The sequence below is a fragment of the Corvus brachyrhynchos genome, unplaced genomic scaffold, assembly GCF_000691975.1.
Source record: "Corvus brachyrhynchos isolate BGI_N302 unplaced genomic scaffold, ASM69197v1 scaffold61, whole genome shotgun sequence".
In the NCBI taxonomy this organism is placed as follows: domain Eukaryota; kingdom Metazoa; phylum Chordata; class Aves; order Passeriformes; family Corvidae; genus Corvus; species Corvus brachyrhynchos.
Genome location: NW_008236478.1, coordinates 7,613,794 through 7,640,266, shown reverse-complemented (window position 1 = coordinate 7,640,266; position 26,473 = coordinate 7,613,794). Strand labels below are relative to the sequence as shown.

Genomic DNA, 26,473 nt, shown 5'->3' with positions numbered 1-26,473 from the left:
GGTCTCCCTCCCTTGTGAGAAAGTGGTGAATCAGGACGGTTTATCAAACGATCATTTTCTTTTGAAACTGGGAGGCAGCGGCTGGGACAATTCTGCAGATGTGCTTGATGAGTTTGGGACAGAAATGTGCTGCCTCCTCCCCCCCTCCCCCCTTTAAGGTCTCCCATCAGGGGTTGCTTCTCCCTCCACTGCTTCCAGGACCCTCCCCTCCCTTCTTCAGTGGTCAGCTGAGACCCCCACCCACTGACCGCCTTTGTATTCCTGGCCTTTGGACACAGTGACAGGGCCCTTTATGAGACCCCAATCAAGACCCCCATGTCACAGGTACCTAGTAGAGATACCAGACCCTTTTCAAATGAGGAACAACAAGGAAAATATGCTGGCCCATTGTCCCAGCACGGCACCAAGGGAGATGAAAGGAACAGGCTGCTCCCTCTCCGCAGACTGCCTGCCAATCAACCCCAGTTATTAAGGTCACGATGTGGAAATTCTTTTGACCTACACCTAATCAAAGATGCACCAAGGACTTTTGAGACAACATGGGGGAAGGTGGGAGAGCAAGCATCCCCCTGCCTTCTCCACCCATAAATACAGTGGAGCTTCCACAGAGAATTAGTAGGAGTTACCCCAGCTAGTGCTGCAGCACACTTGCCCCAAGTACCACTAGGGCAGCCAAGCAGAGCTCCATGCTGGCATCCAGCCTCAGGAGAGCTTAAATTAAAAGCACTCCTCACTGAAAAGTTACAGACTGAGCAACACTGGAGGTGGCTCAGAAGCCATGATCGAGGACACTGTGTGACAAATACTAAGCATCCTTCTTCCCATTCCTGAGATCTTCGGTTTGCGCAGGCTGTGGGTTTCACTAAGCACAGTCAGCACCATCCAACAGTGAGTCCTGAAGAAGAAAAACTCAGTGGATGTGAATCTCTGAGTCTCCAAAAGCTGAAGCACCTGGAAGAGTGGACAGATGCCAGCAGTGCAGAGCAGACATCCTGACTCCCCCTTGCATGATACTGGGTGAAGAAGCCAAGATGATTTTGACGGTGGCAGTTTTTAGGACTACACAGAGAAGAGGTAGGACCCATGTGCACTGGCAGAACAATGAGATGGGCACAAGACAATTAGAGCATGGGTCAGATGGGATCAGAGAAACACATCCCATCACACAGCTCCAGAGCACTTGGAATATGGACAAGATCAACTGCCTCTGAAAGGTTGTTCTGCATCACTCACTGAGTCATCACTGTACACTCAGAACACAATACTTCAAGCTGACAAGTGACACAAGAAATGACAGACTACAGTCTGTGATAGTTCACACAAAAAGGAAAGAAAAAAATCCAAACTCTGTACCAGGAACATTATTCAGCACATATAGGATGCTTCTGCAAGTGTGTGACTTTAAATTAGGTCCTCCAGAAGAGCCACATGGTATAAGTCATGGCCACCACTTATGATCAGTCTTGAAGAAACAGAAATCTTTGGCACTCTTCTTTATGCACCATATCTACTGTCATTCAGAGAATATCATTCCTGATCCCATGCCAGCTTGCTGCTCTCATCCTGTTGGCATTCTTCAAAGCTCACCTAGATGAAGGTCATAGTGAAAGGAAAACAAATTTGGGGGGGTAGTAGAGTGAAGTCATGAAAAGTGTAACAGTCACAACCTGTAAGTTTCTTTATGCTAAACACTGCTCATGCATTGGCTCATTTTACTCTGTCTTTTAGCTAAAAGATACCAGTGCAGTGCTACTGGAGCCCCACAGTTCCTGTCAGAGAGCCTGCAGAGGGTAACAGCCTACCAGTGGTGACCAGCTGGGTAAGAGATTAGAAGTGGAAGATTCCAAAAGAGCTCTGGGACAAAGACCCATGTCTTTACACAAATCCTACTACATTGCTTCTCCACTGCAAGTCATTGACATTCCTAAAACTGTCCCTTTGTTCCTTAGCTCTTACACAACTGTTGAAGCAGGTGGAAAACGGCTTTTTCTTCTTGATGTTGAACCAACTGCTCCTATACCAAAAACTGCTTAGCTATGGCTAGGCATGGTCTGGTTTAGGTCGTTGTAAGCCAAGATCCAAACTGACACTTCAGACACTGTAAACTGCAGTGCTCAGAGCAGCCATTACTTAAGCCCTGCAGCACAAAAGACAGATATTGCCTTTACTTCAGGGCAATATCCTCCACTATCGCTCTCCTTTCAAATGCCAATGGCAGGCTGAGGACCAGTCTCCTGCTGTCCTCAGAGTGAATCAACACTCCTTTAGAAGGGCCAGGCTGCTATCTTAGGACACTACAGCTTCACTTCCCACCTCAGGGCATGAGCTCGCATCCTCTGAGTGACACTGTCCGGCCTCATCTGGGAGGAGTAACAGTGGAAGCTGAGCCTGGTTAGAGGCATCTGCACCTGGGGCTCTCACCGTGCAAGAAAGGTCCATCCCTCTGTGTCCCTTCCCACCCCCAAAAGCAGTCATTTGAAAGGCGGGGAGGGAACAGACACCACTCTAATTGTAGGAGTGAAACCTGGCATCCTCCTGCTCATCTACCTTTGCACTCCGTTTCTGTTTCTCTTTGAACCTCTGGTACAGCTTGTCAGGTCGCTGCCCTCCTGAGAGATCAGAAAAAAAAATACAGCAGTGATTACTATTGTACACTGATATGCAAGCTGGAAAAAGGGAGAGAGAAAAAGAGAGAACGACCTCCATGCGTCAGACTATGAAAGGGTTGCGACTGAAGCCGCCTGGAAAACAAACCCTTAATTTAAATGTTAATGAAAGTGCTGAAGAGACATCAGAGGCTTTCATTTCTCTACAAGGAACAGAATCACCAGGTCCAGAATTTATGGCCCCCTTCACCTCCCCTCTCCTCTTCTCTGCTCCATCAGCCACAGAAGTAAGGAAAGGAAAAAAACCCTAATTTTAACATTAACTCCACACTTCCACCCTAGGATGCAATTGCTAAATTATCTGTTGGCAGGACACTGATCAAAGGTGGAAAAACAAAGGCACACTGCACAACCGAGCAAAGGTAAATAGCAGCCAAGGTCTGGTGAAGTTACCTTGTCCCCCTGCGACTTTAAAAAGCAAAGAGAAAACAATCACAAACTGGAAATGGAAACCTCAAACCATAAGGTTGCCAGCCCCCTCTACTAAGTTTCTTCTGTCACATCGATTAAACAGTCACGGATTCTCCTGTGCAAACCAGGCTGCACAAGAAAGATGCTTCCTCCAAGCTTTCTGAGACAGACTTTCCCCTCAAGCAAGGGGAAAGATGATAAAAAACTGCAGGGGGAGGGAAAAAAATTCATTGTGCAACACAGCTCAACACGATTAGAAACAGATGTCTGGGTTCCAACTCAGTCAGCTACTGCCTCCCAAAACCTGCTCACCTGCCCACAACCACTAGTGAGCCAATTCACACAGTCACAGAAAATATATACATTAGAGTATTGGCGAAAAGTGACAAAAAGGGAGGAAGTCATCAATCATGTGAGCTTTAGAGGGCAAAGGAAAGAAATTGAAGTGAAGAAAGGTTAAGCTGCAGTTTCTCAGTCTACAGAAATGTTTGCATATATGTTTGTTTCTAGAGGAGAGGGAAAGGACACATGCGTGTTCATGTGTTCACCCATGTGAAGAACACCAAATAGAGTCATTATCTCACAATTAAAGAGGGTAAAACAAAGTCTTCTTCCTCCCAACATCAAGGGAACAGTCAGGGCAAATGGATAAGACACAGGTGTCATTTTAGCTCCAGAGGGGAGAAACTGATACTCATTTCCTGCTCTTCAGCTTTAGGGTGAAAGAGCACCAAGTCAGTTATGACTATTGCATATATCTAGAAACCCACATCCAGCTCACCCTCTGAGGTCAGTAAAAGATGGTAGTTAATGCCACCACTAACACTGCACGTCCACTCTGGGATCTCACAGCTGAGCAGCTTCTTCCTGTCCCGCTTAAGAAACAGCTGCAGGTCAGAGTCCCCGCTCAATTATTCAAACCGACCAGGCTCTAGGAAGATCCCCAAGGACAGCAGAGCTGTTGCTGCCGGCTGTTTTGCTGGCAGTGCACAAACCCGAACAAAACCCAGTTACTTCTCCCAAGTCCTATCAGACTTAGGGAGGTTAACTGCACAAAGCTAGGTCAAAACAGAGCACCACTACGGTCAACAGCTCATCTTGATATGCAGTAGGGGAAATCTGCAGATAAAACTGGAGGAAGAAATGAGGATTGGGGGAACATTAGCCAACATTTTAACTTCTACATGTTAGGGCTTCAATTGCACAGTTAAAACCACTGCGAAGTTACTCTGATTCAAGTGGGTGGTTTTGCTCTAAGGCAAATCTGCAAGATCATATTGTTACACTTTCACAAAAAGTTTCTAGATAACCATTAAAAAGAAGCCCTCAAAATTAATCATTTTGATTGCTCCCAACGGAAGAGAGGCCCATTCAGTAAAGTTGCCTGTCAGTAACCTTTCTCTTCCTTCCTTTCCCCAGCGAGTTTGGGGTATGTTTTACAATTTGCCTGAGGTTGTCCACAGGAGCAGAGATCTCCTCAGATATTAATTCCTCATGATAATCCATGGGAGAGGCAATTAGGTTAAAGTCAGCGTGTTCAAATAGAGGAGTTAGGTCTCAACTACAACACTGCATGAACAGGAGAGCCAGCCTGGCTTTTTAAATTCCACTGCTCACATAAATACTTATTTTCCTTTAAAGTAAGCATCCAATGCAGATAGCTAGTCCTCAGTACAAACTTTCCTGCTCTCTGGAATTAACCAGCACTTCACCAAGGCAACATCCATGAGGAGAGGTCATCTACTGCAGCAGACTAATGACATAGTCAGAAAAGAAGAGACTGTCTCTTGGGCTTACACACCCAAAGCATGTCTCTGTCACAATAGGGCACTTTACGATTGCCTGATGTTGCCCCAAAATGTACCAAGGGTTTCCTAGCTCTCTGTCTACACTTGAAACCTGGCATCCTCCTGCTCATCTACAGTTGCACATAGGAAACCATTTTTGTGCCTCCATCTTCTCTTGCTTTAAAATCCGACACACTTCAAGTACAGCATCTCAAGATAAATATTTAAAACTTTTTAAATGAAAATAGCAAATGCCAGTGGCCAGACCTGGCAGGAGAAGCCAGCTTAGATCTGAGTAATCTTTAATTCAACACCAAAAAAAAAATCTGGATCCAAGATTAATAATGAACTTAACATGAAGGTCCACTTTTTTTTTTCTTTTCTTTTCCCTCCAGTTTACAGTGTACACTGCTACCTTCTCTTCCCTGGCTACTGCCACCTCAGGGAACCACAAAGCATGAAGGTACCACTGCTATACCAGAAACTCCTGAGTTTGCCTCACTTTGCACATTTGAATTGGTCCACTGCACTTAGGCTTGCCTTGGTCCCTGAGCACACATAAGTCACTGCAGTAAGCAGCAGTAAATGAAAGTTTAACATCTGCGTGATGCAGAGTTCAAAAGGCAAATGAACTCAGGGAGAAGAGGATTATGAGCAGCTAAGAACCGTAGTTTAGAGTACGCAGCAAAGTACAGCATTTTACTAATCCATGGAGAAGGACAGCTTTGGAGAGCAATTAAACCAGTCACTGAAGGAAGCTGAGATACCCTTATTTTAAGTATCCTACTTCAAGGACACTCTCAGACTCTTCTCTAGTCACTTATGTGACACGCAATGTGTGACCTGCTATCCAAAGCACATCGACCATCACAACTTTGCAGAAGACTTGGTGAAAACGCAGAATGAACACAACGCCCTCCAATCCCCACTACCCTGCAGGGCACTGTTAGGGATCCCCAGAGCAATGAAGTTCCAACAACACACATGGATGCCAAGACACTTCCATGGCTGAAATAGTTATATAAAGGACTAAGCACAGTTTTTCCCTGCACAGAAAATCCAATACTCTTGGTACCCTTTTACCACCTTTTCCTCTACTTAATCTCCCTTATAGGAATCATGCTGTTTGCAGACCCTAAAACCATCCAGAACAGCACCACTACACAAAGAACAAGGAAGCCTCCTCCCCCAGCTCCGTACATCTACAGGATGACTTCTGTAGTGACACAGGGAAACTATGGACAAATCAAAGCAGGATACCTAAGAAAAAATGCCTGAAGCCAGAGGAGCTGTGCTCCAAGAACACAAGTCCCTAACATTTAGCTTGAGTGTACAGGCACTGTCCTCTAGAGCAGCTGTCCAGCAGTGCAGGACTACAAGCAGACACAGAAAAAAACCCAGCTGTGGGTCAGAAGCATATGGGATACTCTGTAAGAAGCTTCACACAGAGGAAGATATCACTGCAAAGACAAAAAGTTTCAGCCCATTAACAGCTGAAGTTCAGTAAGAATACAACCCTGGGTACTCTAGTGTCTCAGTCCTGGCAAACTTCCAGGTCAGGAAACTATAGCCTCCCCAAAGCAATTTTGAATGGCTAGAGTTGGAGGAGTCTTCCTTGCTCCCACCCCACTGCACACAACTGCTTTGAGCTGTTTCTGATCTCTGTGTGTCCATAGCAGAAACAGCTAGTGGGTTCTGAGCAGCAATGGGCCAAAATACTTAGGTGGTTGGAGCCTGATTCTCCAGCAGTTCTACACCAGGAGAACTACCTGTCCTTATGGAGGAGATCTCAGTTTACATCAGCACAACTGAGAAAGGAGAATGAGAAGGGCACATTAAGTGTTTAGGAGGAAGTGGAAGTTATAGGCCATGTTCAGTCTCACTAAGGAACAAATGGATCCAAGCCCTGACTAGAAAGATGGGGACTGCAAGAGATGAAAAGCTTGACACAATTGCATAGGGAATGCATATGGGTGAAATATGGGCTCTTGCAAATAAAACAGAAACCACAGAGTTCCCCAAAGCAGACCTTCCTAGAAACCAGATATTATCTTTTTGATACTCGCCCTCATTAGACAACAAGTAATAAAACCTATTAGTGAAAAATTCATCTCCCCTGCCCCTTGCCCTGGCCCACCCCCACCACATGCCCTCCTGCTCTGATCCTCTCTCTCTTCTAGGATGGCTGCGATTTGTTCTGAGAAGCGACAGGTTTATAGGTTAGCCGACACCTTCTCTCTGTGGAATTTTAATTAACTTCTCCCATCGTCAATATGTTAAGGAGCAGAGTTCCCATTATACGAGGTCAGCAGCGTGTTTCAGGCCCTGCTATATCAGCCGTCAAATTGAAGAATTAATGATGTGGCTAATTGGCTCTAATTCTCCACACCCCCCTCCCTAAAATATGGAGGTGTAAGGGGGGCTGCAGTAGAGTGGGCTAGTGGGAGAGGCTGGTACAGTCCACAGACTCATAAAAAAATGAGAGTACACAATTTAAGCCCACTTGTTCATGGGGTAGCTGTTCCACCACCTCCAATTTATCACCCTGCAGGGAGGAAAGGGGGGGTGGGGAGACTGAGGGCAAATATTGTGAGAGAGAGTGTGCACAAGCGTGCACACCAGGGAGAGGAACACTGTCCTGACAAGAGGCCACGGCAGTAGGTCATCACTTATGAGTAGGAAGCAGCATGCCACTGGGCTCTAACCAGCCACAGTGCCTGAGCTAGAGCCTGTCTGCCAGAAAAGGGACCCTTGCAGCACAGGGCTTCCATCACATCTTGCAGCGGCACTAACGCACAGGGCACTTCTTCAAAAACAGTCTGTCTCAAACACTTGGAGCAAAGGGACAAGGGAACAGCAAAATCATAGCAAGCCTGGAGTGTCATTTCCCTGATAAAGTCATTAGCTCCGTACCACTAAGTTTCTGCTGCCTGCAAGACAAGCTTGGAAATCTAGTAAGAACAGCAGTTGTGGACAGTATTGTGGTTTTGCACAAGCCTAAAATTTAGTAGTTGCAGACATCACATGAGCAGCAACAGTAGCTCCTCCTCCCCTCTTCCTTGAGGTATGCTGAGGAAGAACCTCTCTTGCATGCAGATGACCAGTTTAACAGGGAACCACAGAGACAGATCACTGCTCGTTGATTTAAGATTTTAACGGTGAGGGTTTCTCAGATTTTCACTCCCTCAGGAACAGGAGCACTTTATAAAACACCCTGGAAGACACTGGTATATGTATTGCCCTTGTCTCCCATGCTGAAGTTGGACTGTAGCATTATGCCTGCACTAGAAGCCTGGAGCTACAGGCAACAGAGGCTGGAAAACCACATCCCTGAACTCCATCTTTGCCAGTTCAACATGTTCAAAGAAAACTGAGTTCTAACCACTGCATGCAGCTCTCAAGCAGGGACCTTTTTGCTCAGCATCTCTTCTGCCAGAGAATGAGAATACAAGTCAGCATCTTTTCGGCACAGAAAATCTCAAGAGGATCCAGTTCACTGTTTCTAATTAGCAAGTCAGCGTTCCTTCATCAAGAAAGAATGAACAGGTCCCACCTGAGGCACTACAAGGAACCCAGGGCTACCTTCACGGCCTCCTTAGGAGCGGATCACTCCACTGGTATAGGAAATAAAGACCACATACTCTTCACTGAGCTCCTGCTGCAGGCACAAGCACCTGATCAGCCTCCACACAAATCAAGTCCCTGAGCTGTCACATTGGTGCCTCAGAAAGGTTTGTGGACACACAGCCTATCCAACTCCTCTCTGCTGGAAATTGGGAATAAAGAGATCTGTTACCTTAATAATGGGCTGATAGCAATGGACCACACTCGATCCTCTGTCTGCACTGTATGTAGACATTGACCAACTCTGCCCACGGACAGGGACCAAACCTAAAGAGAAAGATGCGTGTTATGCCACATCACCCAAAATAGCAGAAGGTAGGATGCATGCTGCTAATGTTGTACTGGAAGAGCTGCCCAAACTGCCATGCTTACCTTCCCTGAGACCTTCTCCCAGAATTCCAATTACTTATTTTTGGGGAGCAGAGCCTTCAATTGCTGGCAGAAACAAGCAGTTGAAATCACACAAAGATTCAGCTTATAAGTATGACCTTCCACCCCACTGGTAACAGAGAGAGCACCCCCATCACCACTTGCTCTCTAGGGGCAAGACTCAAGAAGTGCTCAACTCCTCATCTTCTGTAGTTAAACAAATGAGAATTAGGATTTGTTCAAATCTGTTTTCTTGAACAGTGTGGGAAGACTTAGTAGCATCCCTGAAAATTTTCCATTAATGTTAGCTATAAAGTTAATTATTCACCAGCCTGTAAAATAATCTTCTTTTATAAGTCCCTCCTTTAGACCAAGTTTCTCAAGTGTACCCCAGGCTGTTTTCAAACTGGCCCCCCTTGCTCACTAAAAATGTGAGAGAATTCCTTCCCTCCCCCAACAGTGCAAACATGCACATCTCCTTCCACCAGTACACCCATTTGTTTCTGGGCCCTAATAAAGGCCAAATTCTTGCTGGGGCCTCTGCTAGTGGCCCCCATTTTCTCCATCTTGCCATCATTCTTGGCCCACAGGACTCAAGCCCCCCAGTAGTCTGTAACCAACCCCCAATGTTTCACTTCAAGACTTCAAAGCGGGGAGTGCCCTATTTGTTTGTTTGTTGATAATGCCCAAGATTGCAGGCTATTCTTGTCAGCGGGGAATTTAGCACCTAGTGTCAGCAAAAGCAACAGAAAAGCTTAACTCCTTTAAGGCATCCCTATCTCCTACAGGTTAAAAATATTGCTCAGAGCACACTGTCTGCTGCCTATCACACAGGAATGTACATTAGCAGCTCTTCAGGGCTTAGTCCTAATCAACACTCAGCAGAGCCCTCAATAGCTTAGACACTTAAGAGCCCCTTTAAAAGGTTGGTAGGGATTCCCTTCCACCCTCCAAGGGTCTCATTCACGCAAACAAGACAGCCTACAAAAGAGATGATAAAAAATAAGAGGTGAACATCCCCAGAGTATATGCTGTGGGGAGCACTGGGTGGGCAAGATCTCACACTAGCTCTAAGAAAAACAGCTTGAAATTCCCCTCTGGCCTTCAGGAATTTGTTCTCAAGGTCGGGGATGTCTGTCCTCCAGCTGTCAGAGAAGGAGCAAGAAGGCACTCTCCCAGAAAAGAGGATCCACGACCAGAGAGGAGCAGCACTGCTAAAGTGTGAGACAAAGCAGCATCAAGGCCTTGCTCCCAGTAGGCAAAGAGCAACCCCAGAATTGCCTTTTGCATCTGAACATTGCTTTACTTGGAAGTGATTTTACTCAGGAGTACATCTGTACAGAGGGACCAAGAAAAATAGATCAGGTCATGCTGCTCCACACACTTCCTATAAAACCTTGAAAGAGACATTTAAGTCTTTCCTTGCTTCAACTTCCCCTCTTGAAAAACAGGAATTGGCTGGTTTTCATCTTACCTCCATGAATGCTCTGTGATATAAACCAGGGACCAAGAGTACCCATCAGCCTACCCAGAGCAAAAACCAACTTATTCAACACACAGCAACCACTTCCAACAATGAAACAAGTGGTTGGTTGTGAAGATGCCACAGGTACTGCACCATGCTAGCAGGACACGGGTGAAACATCTGTGTAGAGTTTCCTAAACTGATAAAACAGAGCTGCTTACAGCTCAGAAGAACAATTCTTCAGGTCCACATAGGAATGGAGCATTGCCAACCAGATCCAGAAGGAAAAAATCAGCAAGGTCCTGCCCCAAAAAGAAATAGTCAAAAATTATGTGACAGGACCCAGTGACGCCAGCTGGAAGAGAAAAATGGGAGCTAACAGTATTCATAGTCTAACTTCACTCCTGGTTTGCGAACCATTTAAAAAAAACCCACACACAAATAAATAAACCACAAAATTAGTAAATAACCACAGATTTGGAAAAGACATCACGTTATCCTTTACAAAGATTGAATATGTAACACAGAGCATGTTAAATCACACTGCAATATTAAATCACAAAACCAGGATGGGTTTGAGATACATACAGCAAATTTCACACTAACTGGCATGCATCTCCAGTATAGATAGACGTACAGTATAGACAGACGTACAGGGAAAGAAGCAAAATATCAGCTGCTGCCTTCTGCACTTCTAAGTTTAAGCCAGCAGCTGATGCTGTAAATTACTGCCAAATCGCTTTCTAACAAGCCTGGCAGAGCAAGCATCTTTTCAGAGACATGAACCAAGATAGTCAGCACTCCTCCTGCAAGGAGTACAGGGCTCGAAACAGTTCTGCTGACACTTAAATATTCATGGCACAAGACCTCTGAAGTCACCTCTACAGCAGCACCTGCAGCTGCTGAAACATCCCCTGCTCACCTTCGCTGTTCGGTCCCGGGAGCCGCTGACAATGAGGCCACCTTGGAAGTCCACACAGTTCACCTCCTGTTCATGCGCAGAGAACTTGACGCTGTAGGAGCCGTGGATCTTGTGAAGGACAATACTTCCATCTCTGAAAAACAAATCCACAGGCAGGGAAGCTGTATGAGCTGCATCTCCCTTGGACATGCACCTTCTATTAATGCTTCAGAGCACTATAAAAAGACCAGGACTGGTCTCTGACAGGGGCTGAAATTCATGCAGCATTATTAACCCTTCACTCTTCACACATCACCTGTTCTCTTGCAATTCCACATCTGGCCAGTCAAAGCCTGATCTGATGCACATGAAAATTTTCCTGGCTATCTTTCCACCCTCCACTTTATGTTAAGCTGCAGAAACTATAGCAAAGCAGCCATTCCTCCTCCTACTGCTTTGAGCTTGCCAGAATCTTGTCTGTATGCTGAATGTCTGGAGTAAGGGAACAAGTGAGAGGACATTCTCACCCATGCCCAAGCCTCAGCTTTTCATTCATTTCAGAGCAGCCATGCAGGGTGTTGTGCTTTGAATTAACTACACAGACATTTAGACCTTTTTCAACCAACACAGTTACTGGAATTTTAAATGGAAGTCTTCATTTTCACCTGAATTTTGGGCTGAAGTTCACAGGGAGAGTCTCACGATACCCAGGGCAGACAGCCATGACTGTCTCTCTCAATTCTGTGCTTTACTGCTGTGTATATTTATAAAGTTTTAGCTATTAATAAAAGTCCTGTCATTTGCTGTAACTGAAAAAGGTCAGTCAAATGCAAAATTAATTGGAGAAGTGTGTGTGTGCTGGAATGCTTGGCAGCTTTCCCCTCTCCACTATCGTATCAGTGGGTCTAATAAATACACACTTGTCTCTAGAAAACTTTCTGCACCACTGCAGTCCCAGCTACCAGCAGTACTGATTATTAGAACAGTCTAGCTACCCTGGTTTTAACAGGGAAAGAAATGAAACTTGCACAGCAGTTCAGGTTTGCCTGATCAGTCAATCACAATCCAACAATCCTGTGGACATCAACACAAGTTTACAAGAGCAAAGGACACTTTTTAAGGTCAACAGCATGAGACTCAGCTCCTTCACTGCTGCAGTAGCTTTTTCAGGCCAGAAAGAAAATTATAAGAGAGGAAGCAGCAGCAGCTGACCACAGCCAAGCATGAGGACACCGTGTAGCAGGACTGGCCTCTCCGCTCTGGGCTGGAGTTACACAGAATCTTTCCAGCTTCAGTGGCAAAACCCTTGGGCTCCTTCATTCACCCAACTTACCCCCCTCCACTGACGATGTGGGAGTTGACAAGAACAAAGCGACACACGTCCTCCTGGTGGCCAGAGAAGATGGCTTGAGGGTGACGCTGCAAACCTGTCCCTTCTGCACAGAGGTGGTAGGCCTGGATGTTCTCCGCTTGAGACAGGTAGAGATACTCGCCATCCAGCTCCATCCAGGGCATCAAACTGCAAACAGACAGCAGGTTGGGGGCATGCAGGAGTGGGGAGAAGAAAATGAAACAAAACAACCTCACACAGAAAAAGAAAAAAAAAAAGATTCCATCTGCAAACATATTAACAAAAATGCCTACTCAAGAAAGGTGAAGTTGGAGCTGCAGGTCACATGCAAAAGCAGGGCTTAATATAGCAGCACAGCTACAAGTGAAGCTTCTCCAGCAACATAAAAAGAGGATGACATTGCTGGCATTTTTCTAACCAAGAGCTGAGGAAAAGGAAGCATGGAATCTCTGAAAGAGGAGATGGCCAAAAGTCTAGTGAGCATAGATAGGAAATACTTAAGGGCCCCTGAACCTTCACATGAGCTCTATACCTTTTAAGAAACTAGACTCTGGTGTTGGTGAGCTATGCCAAGCCTTTCTAAGAGAGCATCCAATGTGAGGCTGTTGGTACCGTCAGTCTTGATCCTGAACACTATTTGCTGGTGCCCAGCAGAGACCACAAAGCTGCCACTGTTCCACACACCTCTAAGCAGGGGAGCATGTCAGCAAAATACCACAGATCTTCCTACAGACAGAAAGTCACCACCTCCTGCACTGAGGCTACCCAAGAACTTTACACTCATCATATAGAGGAGGTATTTTTGTACATTCATACCTCTTCCACTGCTAAACCAGAAGCTGTAGAGCAAGCTCTTGATTTCTCTCGCCCATCTTTTAGAAGAGGCCATACACCCTGTCTGGCCCCTGCTTTATGTGGGACAGTGGCAGGTTTCTACGGACAGGCTCCAGGCCAAGAGCAGTGGAGTTAAAAAACTACTCCAAGTTTTTTGAAGCCTGATGCTACAAATGGAAAACATGCTTTACTTTCTGGGAGACCAAGAAGAGGAGAAGACACTCAAGTAATGTCTGAATCAAGTCTGTCATCTCAAGATGTTTGTTTATTCTTGAAATAAAACCAAAATACAGAAGAAAACAGGCTACAACACACACTTAGGCTGTGAGATCTTTGCTCAAGTTTTTGCTTTTGTATAGCCACCAGAGAATCAGCAAGTAAGATTTCTGGATATAGCGAGGCTGGATACAAAGACACATGGGACTCAAGTCCTATGGGGCATGGATGTGTGAAATTGGCTCTGCTCTGCAGTCATTGCCAAGTGCACCAACGCCCATGGAAACACCGAGCAAATCCAGAGCCTTTCTATAGAGCAGCCTTTCAGTTTTCAAACTATTCAGGAACAAATGGCTTTGAAAGCAGGGGGGCTTCTCATAAAAACCTGTCTCACTCTTTTTTTCAGATCATTTATCCTCAGAGGTCATGATTTTCTGTGTCATCAGAGTCATTACACACAGCCGTACCTCGCAACATCACAATGAACAACTAGAAACAAGAGGACAAGGTTGCTCATTAGACAGAAGGTTCCTGCTTGCCTGTATTCATCTCCAGTAACAGGCTTTTAATCACATGGACAAAGCAGTTGAGTTTATAATGTTCATCTGGGACCTGATCATATAGATGGAAAAAGTAAGAGGCATCTTTAGAGCAGGAGCTTTGGGTTTAGGCAGGCTTTGATTTCCCCTTCCTTCCTCTACTCCTACACAGTCCTCTAAAAGCAAGTGAATATCCAGCTTACCTAGACTCCAGCCAGTTTCTGTGGCTCTCCTTTTACAGAAGTTTAGCTTTTTACCTTTTTCTATGGCTTTTTCATAAGGAGAAGTAACAAATCTGAAGCAGGATAAATGAAAATTAGGGGATGCCATTTGGATGGTGGCCTCATTAAATCAGTCCTTGCCTTTTCACTTGGGAAGCTGGTTTAGTAATGATCTCTAATATCCACAGAGTCTGTCTTCACAGATGGTTGCAAGCACTTCAAAGGCAGGTATACAACCTGCACCAAAACCCATTCTGCTCATTACAGCTGTTCCCAGGACTTTCGACAAGAAGTGGCACATTATCCACCACTTCAATCTACACAGCGCAAAAAGGCATGAAAGCTCAGTAGAAGGTCCCTGCTCTTCAGCAGCTAACAAACTGTAGTCTTTCTCATTTTTCCTTCAGTCTGATGATGTGAAGGTTGAAAATTTAGATGTGCTGCTCAGACAAGAGACCTATCTTATACTTTGCTTTGAAAGCCAAGTACGCCTTTGCAAACAAGAATTTAACAACAAGCTCCTATCATTAATGTCAAATATACTTTTTTTTAAGTGAAGGAGAGAAGCATAAGGTATGAGAATAAAGGAGCAAAAGGCAGACGAATGGCAATTAGCATTTTAGATATGTACATCCAAATCAGGGTCCAGAATAAACCACGGGAGACAAATGAAGCATTTTGAAGGGACACCTAAGTCCACATCAGGGATCAAGGTGAGCTCATTGTGAGAGCAGGACAAAAGATTGCTCATGGTATATAGCAGTAGACATGAATGCAACAGTTTGAAATCTGTAGCAAAGGTTGCTAAATGTGACTAGAACTGCACCGATCAGAACAAAGACAAATTCAAATTACTAAGAAAGAAACTCCTGACACTCAGCATGAATCCCTAGGGCAAGGCAGCAACTCTAGTTACCCCACACCCAGGTAGCCAGCAACAGCCAAAATAAGCCAGCAACAATCAGTTGTAAGACCCCATGAATCACAAGGAGCAGGAAACATCTCATTTCAGGGCACAGGCACAAACCCAAGGCCCCACAGCAGTTGTCACATAACAAAGAAGAAGAGAAAGAAGCCACTTGCTTGCATTTCCATTTCAGGACTGTCTCCCTCCGGCAGCGTCCATGCCTCCAGTTCTGAGATACCTTCACCCTTTCCTTCACTGGAATGCCAGCAGCTCTGCAGACAGAGGAGGAGAGATGAGATTAGCAACCAGGACTGATGCTTTCTGGACAACAAATGCACTCAAGATGGCCACAGGTAAGCTCTTAAGCTCTCACCCTGGTTTCACAACGATGAACTGGCACACACTGACGGTGCCAAAGCCACACTACAGTGAGCACACTCATGAGAGCTGACAAGAAAGGAACACTGAGAAGAGTGGGGAATCATCAGCAAAGAAAGCCACCTCTGATGATTACAAACCTTAAATATGATAAAGACTAGACCAAGTATACTGAATGCAGCATAGGGTTCAGACAAAATGTAATCCAAACAAGATAACACAGAAAGAAACCACCAGAAGAACCAGAGATACAGGACATCACCCTTTAAACAGAGACTGAAAAGAGCCATTTAAGACAAGGACAACACCACACAAGAACAGACGGAGGAAACACTAGTCAGGAGAACACTGAAATGAGAAGCCAGTGTGCCTATCCAAGAAGGACTAGCAAAGAAACCCCTCCAGAGCCTCACCTGCCTGACAATCACATAACCAGATACAATACTCAGAAATCAAGATGTGTTCCAACTAAAAATAAAATACATTCATCTGTATAAACCACCCAATGCACACACACCACAAGACAAACTATCTTTTGCAGCAGCTCACCAAAGGATAGAGAATTCCAGCACATCGCTGAAAAATTCTCTATTTACAGTCAGATAAAGCTACTAAAAGAGACTGTAGATCATTAGCTGTTGCTGGGTTACAAATCAAAGTTATTGGAATGAGCGGAGACAAACCAAGATCAACACTCTTCAAGATGTGACAAAAAGTAGGTACCACAGAGACCTGGGACCAAGGTCTCTTTAGAGTCTACATGAACATACCCAGTTCAAGCAGCTGTTCAGCATCTGTTTTGCTTTCATGACCCAGGTTTGATTAAAGACAGGGGGAAAGGCAGCTTTAGCTCCCATCTTTCTCATATCATAAACTTAATTTTCAATATCCTTGCTGGAGCTGCTTAGGTAGAAAAGATTAGAAAACTACAAACAAGAAGAAACTCTAGAAGTTACACTTTGTAACTAGGGGCTGTGAACCGCTTACTAGACTACAAGAGTTTATCCGGCTTTCATACATTTCTCAACAACCAACACACCCAGATGCATAGGAAGAAGGGAAGATCCTTGAGAGATGGGAACTGGTGCCTCATCAGAACCAATTTCCTCCTCCCATCCCTACAGTCCCTCCAATCCACTTCCCAAAAGTAGCATTTTTGGGTACTCTGTCATTTTTAAAACAAAGATTAGCTCCCTGTAAATAAACATCTCCTGTGGTTGTTAATGGGTGTAGGAATCTCTAACCTGGCCCTGGGGTCTGGCCAGATTCTTATTTTCCCAGCCTTCCTTCCATAGCCTCAGGCTCCTTTTTTTTCTGCTCACCCTTCCCTCCTCTTTTCTGTGCTTTCCGGCACTTAGTCACCATTATAATTTGACTGCATTCCTGGGCATGTGACCCATTTTAAACAAAAACAGAAACCACACACAGAAAAGCTTTTCATCCTCTAGAAAGCTTTGCAACTTTACATTTATGATCAGTAGAGCCACACCAATTAAAACTGAATTTAGAAAGGTACAGGCTCTTTATTTCTCATAGCCATTTAAAAACAAACAAACAAACCCAAAATAGAGTTAGACTAGGCCGCAAGAAGAGGAGTTCGTTTTCTAAAGGGAGCACTTGCAGGAGCTCATGAGGCCAGATAGTGTCTGAGATGAGGAATGCACAATACTGAAAAGTCAGGTCAGGTCCACTCTCATCATTGCTTATTACTCTCCCAGACAGAGTTCAGGCTCTCCGCCTACATCCAATTCCATTCATTACTCCAAAACACTTCTCCTCCCTACACTCAACCCTCAGTTGAGTTCTCCCTACATACAGATTTTAAGTCACCAGCTTGCACAGTGATGGAAAACACACTTGTACCACATCCCACTCCCAACACATGCTGGCCCAACCAGACATTCTGAGCCCAATGCATAAACTCTACTAAGACTAGATGTAATTTCCAAGGCTCTGAAAAAGGTGAATCCAAGGTCAAAAAAGCAGCCTCCATCTTACCCTGCTGGTCCCTTTTCTAGCAGGCCTGGACCCTCCTGTTGCTGAAAATGGAATTTCCAAAGAGTCACACATTGGCTTGGCCCAGAGTACCAGTTCACTATTGCAGTTACTCCTGTAGCAGACTCATTCTTTCCCACATATCAACAGTTCCTGTCTGGAAGGGATGAGCGTTGGGTGGAGAGGACTATATGGGGGAGGTCTGATGGGATTTGGAGGGCGGGGGGGGGTGGTGTTAATTTGTCTTTTTTTTTGTTTTGCTCTTAATAGATATATTACTCATCCAGCTTTCCTCCTCCATATAGCAACTCTGGATCCAACTAATTTAAAAATGTCTTAAAAGTATCCTCCTTTTATATTCCAAACATTTTATTTATTCAAAATAGAGGCGAGAAAAGGGACAAAACACATGGAGAAAGATGACGTAGAAATTGGACTGATACATCTCTCCTCTTTGCCAATTATGGGGCAGCAAAGATTGAGTGCAGTGTTGGTCAGAGACATTCGATCCCTTATACCAGAAGTTAAATCAAACACAGTTATGGAACCAAGTGCTGAGATACAATTTGATAATTTGCTTCCTCAACAGCACCTCCACAGAGCAATTTCCAGAATACATCAAAAATTGTGATGAGTATCACTGCAATGCATGAGAACAATTCTCAAATCTTAGAAAGTTAAAAGGGGCATTACTATATGAACTTAACAATTCGATAAAAAAATTCCTTTTCTCCCCTACAAGAGCTTATTTTGTTTCAGTCATGATCAACACACTTTCTACACATGCAAACGTCTAAGAATTTTTCCATGTTGACCTAAGGCAATCAACAGACATCACATATCTGCAATGAGTGGTTGACTTAACTAGGTACCTCTCACTTCAGCAACTGTATAGAACATCAAAAGACTCAGGAGACTGAACCACCTTATGAAGCCAAATGCTATATAAAATGCTATGGAGAGAACACTATCCACTGGCCAACTAATACCTTGATCTTTCTTAATATACAATCCAGAAAAATACTAAGCCACATGCTTAAAATTCAGCACATGCTTAAGTACTCTGTGAAATCAAGATCTTGGCATTCTTGTTCCCAGAGAAGCCACCCAATGGTGAACTTCAAGACTGCTGAGGGCTGACTCACTGGGGAAGGACTGCTATTTTTAGCAGGACCTACACAGGCCTGCATCAGAAAGCAAATGAGGTACAGTCCAGCATCCTAGAAGGATGACAGGAAACACAGGATTAAGGAACAAGTGAACACTGACTATGAAAACACAATGAAATTCAAGCAAAATGTTCTTAAAGCCCTTTAGAGTGCATCATCTTACACCTCTGCTAGGGCATCACAATTATCAATATCTGATAAAGTTACATTACTCAGGACATGCAAGGCTGTCTTTGTTATTACCTAATTACCACCAACAAGCACTCCAGCAGGATCCCAAATCATATATTGCCATACATGACCTGAGCCAATGCATGTTTGCAATTGCATGCACTCCTGATGGAAGCTCCCTTTACAAAGACTTCGTTATACTAAGAAAGAGAAGCTGAACATTTCTTACAGCCTGAGAGAAAGCTTCAAGAGAAAAGTCATCCCAAGTAACCCATTATAAAGGACTTTTCATTTCCCCCTTCCTACCTCACCCCACCCTACAAAAAAAGCTAGAAGTATTTTGCTCAAATTATGAATTTCCTCTCTTTCTTGGCAGAGTTACCAAAAGAAATGTAATATTCCTTCTGGACCCCACTTCCCAGCTGCTGAAGTAAGAGACTGGAACTGTCCCCACACAGCACCACTGACCCAGGTGACCTCAGCTACCAAGGCAGTTTCTGGCCTGGGCCCCAAAAGAAAGCAAAGAAAGAATCACTCAGCCAGGGCACATCACCTCCAACAGATCTTGCCTTCAATGATCCCCTCCCCAGCCAAAGTCCTTTGCCAGCAGAAATGGTATTTCTGCAACAGCAAGAGCTTCTGTGCTGTAGTGCATCCCAGGGAGATTTCTGCTGGCTGTCTACAATTTCAGCATGTGCCAAAACAGTGGTGCCTGCAACAACATAGACCATGTTACAGAAGATAACACCAACATGTCATACCGTGTATTTTCCCAGCTGCATGGTGCATCCTAACCCACCAAAGACCTTCATGTTTTGCTACATTTTAGGTACTGAAGAGCTCATCTGGAAATGCAAGTCTGCAGAGACCTGCTGAGACTGAATTTCTTCTGTGGACAAAATCTGTGTCTGCATAAAAGCTGTCACCAGCCTGCCTGAGGCCTGACTGGAAGGGTCATACAGAGAACAAACAGGTCACAGTGGCTAAGCCCCACTTTCAACCTTGGCCCTGTGGCAAGGCTGGCTAACACAAGGACCAACTGCGCTTATTTGTGTAATTGGGACACACCTGTTGAGTGGCAGGGTCTCAGTGCAGCTACAAGTCATGGGCCACCAACAGACAGCCGAGAGGGAAAAGCTATTTATGTCAGGAGCCCCTGTTGCTGTCCTCAACAAGCCAGCTAGCTTTCAAAATGTCTCTTCCAGGACAAAAATTCCGATTGAATTCCTTTAGCACATGACCCTTATTTAGCTTACTGCCATGTTCAGCCTGTCCTCTGTACTCCCCCCTCCCTACGGGACACGGGTTCAAATAACTCCGAGATGGAAGAGAGCTCTGCAACCGTTCCTCACTGTTCTTGCTTCCTCTGCTGTGTCTGTACCATCTCAGATGTTACCAGGCTGTTAACTGCTCCACCAAACTGCTCTTGTGAACAAGTCACCTCATGAAGAAGGTAGAGGCTGTCATAACACCCAGAGGTGCAAACAAATTTCTGTACACACAACAAGGACACACACTTTGACAAAGGCTTCCCAACAGAACACCACCACCAAGACTGAGCCAGGCCACTCTGCCATCAGATGCCCTCTCCCTTACAAGTGATTGCAATGGGATTTTGGCTAGAAACTCCAGGCAGGGTTTGGACTCTCTCAGGGACTTGCATAGGCTTTTTGGAGATTAAATCTGGGCTTCTTCAAAAAATGCACTGCCCTGGAAAGAATATGAGAAAACCTGAAGCTGTTGAATAGGTGTCATGTGTATTCTGATTTGAAAGAGTAGATTGTCAGGGTAGCACTTGGATAGAATGAAATAACCCATAGCTAGTCCAACAGGGGTAACGGTGACAAAGCACACATATTTTAAGCCCTGAACTACATAAAATTCTTCTTCCTCTTTGAACTTGTGAAGATCTTAAGGTAAGGGTCTCAAAAAACTCTTACAAACAACTTCACATGCCCAGAAGAAGCAGCAGTTTCACTGTTGTGGAGCTGTCCTGGCAGATCTGTCCTGCCCAGCACTAAGAGCTTAAGACAGAGTAAGAATAAATGTAATAGCAGTTTATAAAAACCACTGACTTTTCCAGCACAAAGCAAGAGCTGCATTCCCTCTTCCAAGCTTCTTCTGTTACTGCAATATCCTCCCTAGAGTATTCCCTTCTGCATCATATGCACTAGTTCATTGCCTTCTTCATTCGTCTTAATGAAACTTTGTTTTGAAAACAAGTTTTAAAAGATGAAGGAAACTGAAGCAGCTTTACAAACATTCACACTCCCTCCCCCTCCAGTGGTGAATGCTGAGGTCTCCTATGATTGCTGCAGTTTGCATTTGGATTTGACTTGCACAGATTGGCCATTTCCTGCTCCTGTAGGTGTATACATTTTTCCAAGATCTGGAGAAAACACAGCTTTTATTAACTCACCAAAATGCTTACACAAGCTCTTAAATACTCACAGATGATAAACTTATGCATTAATGAATCTGTTTCTCTGAACTGGAGAATATACCATGATCCTAGTGGGCAAGGCAGAACAGGAGACAGGGATTTTTTTTAGAAAACATACAGTGGAACATTTCTATATTTTGACATCTATTAATACATTACAAAGAGCAAATTGTCAAGCTATTTAGGTTCCAACTTTTAACCTGCCCTCTGAAATTCCTTTGTAACAAAGAGGAAATAAGTTTAGCCCAGCTGCAACTTTATTCCTTTCTTCCATGCTTTAAATAAAGAATCACCTTGCAATGAGCTCTTTGCCTCTCCGATTTCTCCAGTCCAAGGTGGTCCAGCAAGCAGGCCCTGGATAAAGGCTTAAAGCACTCTCTGCTATTCCTGGCTCTGACACTGACCTGCTGCACAGAGGGCAGCTTGGTTGACATCTCCCTGCCTCTCCTTCCCCTCCAGCCCTCGTTTACCCTGGCTATTTAGGCAGCAAGCTCGTCAGGGCAGAGACTGCTCTTTCTGGGCCTGTACAACAGCTGGCAAAACAGACACAGGCTACCGGACACAACTGTAATATCACTATATCACCAAAACCCCCAAAGGCTTTGTGCTACTACTCAGCTACAGTTTAGCTGCAGAAAGCGTTGTTAAGCCTTTACTTTTCTGTGACATGCTGCCACACATTTTTAAAACAAAGAACTTTCCTTTCACCTTACATCCTGAAGACGTGGCTCAACTTTTACTTCAGCTGCTCCTATGACTGAGTAAAGCAAAAATCTTCAGCATAGGGACTCTCTTTTTACCATCCTCACAACAATGTCTTGTAGCAGTACAGATCTATACATAAAATTAACTTGTCTATACAGAAAAACTGACCTGATTTGTAGAGGCTCACAGTTCAGATGCCAAGAAGCACATCCATCTACAACCACTCTGTACTTCCATAATAGTGACACAATATTCTATTGAACATTTAGTTACTGCTGATTCAATGAAGAAATAGAACATTTTTAACACTGAGAATGTGCTTTAAGAACTCTTCCAGGTCAGCCCCTGCCATCCCTAACATACAGTGACTCAGGCTGATGTGAACCTAATGATTCCTCTCTGCCAAAGGAATTAAGTGTATAGATACATCCCTCAAAGCAAACATCTTTCTTCTCCTGCAAGTGCACAATTGAATCCATACCTTAAATACTTAACTTGGCTTACATCTGTGGCTCCCATTTGGCTGAATCTACCAAAAAGGGCAAATATGAGAGCTTGTCAATGTTGTGGATATGCCTTTCAGCATAACACCTAGTGTCTGGGCTGAAGTCCACATCTTCCTTTGACATCATTAGCAACTTAATTTAATGTTGTTTCAGCCCAAGCATGTGTCCAGAGATAACCACAGCTGGCAATTTTTAAAGGTATGTAGCCAGGATGACAACTTTAAAAATTAGATAAAATCAAATTTTTTCACATATACTACTATTTTTCTTCTCCACGCTGCTAACAACTAGGGGTTTGCAACCAGTTTCTTATCAATCTTCTCTCTTCCCTATTTTGGCAGAAAGAAGTGTTATAAGCAAGCTGACTGTGCAAACAGTTTTTTCACATGCAAGATAAAGCCTGTTCCTTCTGATCCTTGTTGTTACAATTATCTGAATATATACCCAACAGAAACAACATTTTAAAGAAATAGTGTCATTTTCAAGTTAATCACCTTTTTAAAAATGGGGAAGTGAAGGCGGGGGTTAAGTTTCACAGCTATCTCCTCTAGGCTCAAATTTATTGCTATTTACAAAGCATCAACAGATGGCTTATCAAAAGCCACTTAACAGCAGAAATGATCAAACTACTCTGAGATGGATTTTTGTTTTAAACTGTAAATACTCCCTAGACTAATTTTTAACTTATGCCAGCCTCCCAGGGACCATCAGTTTAAGATCTAATGTTAGAACCATGTATGTTATTTCATTAAGTATACTAACCATAAACAGTTCCAACCTTTGCTTTCTCAATTGCACACAGTATTGTACAAAAACCTCTCAAAAGTAAAAATTAGTGTTCACCTCATGCAACATTAGCCAGAACACGCAACAGAAGCTTCAGCTCCTGCATGAGTCAAAGCCAAGCTTGACAAACTCAAGAGTTATTCCATATCGCCAAGAAAGCACAGTTATCAAGAAGGTCCAGCTAACCATTATCTTCATCACCACTCTATTTACACAATAATATTTTAGCTTAAATACCTAATCAGCTCAAATTTAATCTTCAATGAGCAATCTACCAGGTTCCTACTTAGAAGTGCTATCAAGAAGGATGGTGTGCCCAGAAGCTTGCCTAAACTCCCTCCCCAACTTGTACTGGTAAGTCAAATAAAATACAGTATCTCTCTGCAAATCTTACTCCCTCAATTGCAAGAGCAGCAATCTTGGAGATTGCTCTTGATCTTGGAGACATGCACGAGGAGCAAGTGCTACAGAAGAGACATGGCTAGTTAAAACCCCTGAGATGCCAGAGAGACTATTGAACTCTTCTTCAGCTAAGAACAAATTTTACAGCTGTACAGCTCAACACATGCAGTCATACTGGTTCTTCTGGAGATGTCCAGATATCCAGACCTCCTGGTACTGCAATATGCCCTTGCCTTTTACCTGTTGCCAAACTGTCTACCCTACTGGAGTAAAACTCCTGCAACTGTCCCCAGATGCTGGATCTCCACCCAGGAAAAACAAGTGTTTGTTTTTCAGGTATTCTCCATAGGATTTGGTACACTATTTCAAGGAACTGGAGACTGTCTGAGCCTTCTATGAAGCTAAAAGTAATTAAAGGAAACATCCTCCAGATATATCTCAATGTTTCTTCAAAACCACTTGTAATGTAACTTGGTGTGTTACCCATGATTGAACTCCCCAGGACCAAGGCAGTGCTGACTGATGCTAAAAGCAGCTCTCAGTACTAGAGTTGTTTGAGGAAAACTTGAAAATAGGACACAGCACAAAAGTACATCCCAGAATTACTAAAAAAACCCTGTTCATAGCAAATCTAACAGCACTGAAATCCCTGGGAATTTATGATACTCAAGCAGCCTTCCCTTCTCTGAAACCCTGTGACCTAGCAAATCTCTTCTGTAGCTGTTTATAGACGTGCATTCCTCCACAGGGGGAAGTGGTGGTCCTTACACACAGAGCACCTGCTCTGCTGTACACCTGATCCCTCCTGCAACTGAAGGAGCAGAGTATCACCTTATTCTTAATGAAAAATACAGAACTTCATTTCCTCAGGAGACAAAATCATATATCACAGTAGACAAGAGTCCAATGCACAGCCATTCCACAGAGCTTACTCCTGCTGACTTCCAAGGGAACTGTGCTTAACTTCCAATCTGTGAACTCCGAGTGGGTTGAAGTGCTGGCCTGAAAACCCAACACAAGGATTTTCAGCAGCACCAAACTTCTGTTCCTGCCAGCAGAAGACCTAATTGTTTCTCTAAAGTCTATGCATTGATGAGGCAGCAACATCAGACAGCAAAATAGGGGTCAAAACCTGCCATCCCTTCTTTTGAGTCATGTCACCACAGTGTTTATGGAAACAATACTGAGTCACTGAATGACAAACAAGACCCATGCTGGCAGCTAAAGAGAAGCCACTGGAAGAGATTCATAGATCCTAAGAACACAAACTTCCTCTTGGGATCCTTAAATGGGGAAGGAAAGCCAACTTTGTCTGGTTGCCTCCAAGTGGTGCTTGGTACACAGACAAATTTGAGAGAGGAAAGGCAAACTCTGGATCCTCACCAGCCACTGTCAAGGCCCAAGCCCCAAAGGCACTTCATCTAAAGAGATGCTGGTGTCATACACACTGCAAAGCCTAGAGGGCTTGACCCTATGCCTAATCTATGTTGTGCTGTTGAACTGCTGTTTTATGAGGGAAAAATAAAGACCCCAGGAAAAAAACCTCAAACAATTCCTACTCACAAAACTTTAAAACACAGAAGCTATGAAAAGTCCAAGAGTCATTTTCTCTGTGCCAGCCATCACCATTTATACCAGCAAGCTGCTCTGTGAGAACCTAAGACACATGTGTTCCTGGGGGCCCATGAGAGCTCTTGCACCTAAGAATGCACTAAATCCACTCTCCAGCCTTTTCCCAGAATGTTGTCCCAGGCCTTGCTCCCTTGCAGCTTCTTCTCTGAGGTGTTTTCAAGACCATGGCAGGGACCACTGCTCAAAAGTGGGGAGGGCGTGTGGGCATACAGGAGCCACCCCAGCTGCACACAGCAGCTCTGTCCGTCTCATGTTCCAACCTCCCCTAGCCTGAAGCCCCCAAGCCTCAGTGTTTGGAGGGATCTGGGGACTGACAAGATGACAGAATCACAGAATTATTAAGGCTGGGAAAGACCTCTGGATATCATCCAGTCCAATCTCCCTGCCAAGGCAGGGTGACCTAGAGGAGGTTACACAGGCATGTGTCCAGATGGGTTTTGAATGTCTCCAGAGGGAGACTCCATGCCCTCCCTGGACAGCACACTCCAGTGCTTTGCCACCCGCAGCATAAAGTTCTTCCTCATGTTGAGGGGAAACTTCGTGTGTTTTAGTTTATGGCCATTGCTCCTCATCCTCTTGCTGGCACCTGCCTTTGAGATACTTATAGGCATTGATGAGATCCCTCTCAGTCATCTCTAGACTGAACAGGCCTGGCTCCCACAGTCTCCCCCCATATTCTTCGTGGCCCCGTCACTCTTCCCCGCAGCATAAAGTTCTTCCTCATGTTGAGGGGAAACTTCGTGTGTTTTAGTTTATGGCCATTGCTCCTCATCCTCTTGCTGGCACCTGCCTTTGAGATACTTATAGGCATTGATGAGATCCCTCTCAGTCATCTCTAGACTGAACAGGCCTGGCTCCCACAGTCTCCCCCCATATTCTTCGTGGCCCCGTCACTCTTCGTGGCCCCCACTGGACCCTCTCCTGTAACTCCTTGTCTTTCTTGTATTGAGGAGGCCAGAACTGGACACAGTTCTCCAGATGTGGAGAGGGCCTCA

The 26,473-nt window shown here is 44.4% G+C and overlaps 1 protein-coding gene across 1 annotated transcript in view; it reads right to left on the bottom strand.

Annotated features, from left to right (window-relative positions):
• Positions 1-21,908, bottom strand: part of FBXW4 (F-box and WD repeat domain containing 4) — a 55,664-nt gene extending 33,756 nt beyond the window's left edge. The window contains exons 1-5 of the mRNA XM_017726131.1: positions 21,741-21,908; positions 15,468-15,563; positions 12,557-12,742; positions 11,245-11,377; positions 8,661-8,755 (exon numbers count right to left, since the gene is read on the bottom strand). Of these exons, the coding sequence (XP_017581620.1) occupies positions 8,661-8,755; positions 11,245-11,377; positions 12,557-12,738 (410 nt within the window). The 5' untranslated portion in view covers positions 12,739-12,742; positions 15,468-15,563; positions 21,741-21,908. The remainder of the gene's footprint in view (positions 1-8,660; positions 8,756-11,244; positions 11,378-12,556; positions 12,743-15,467; positions 15,564-21,740) is intronic.
• Between the last annotated feature and the right edge of the window lie 4,565 nt (positions 21,909-26,473).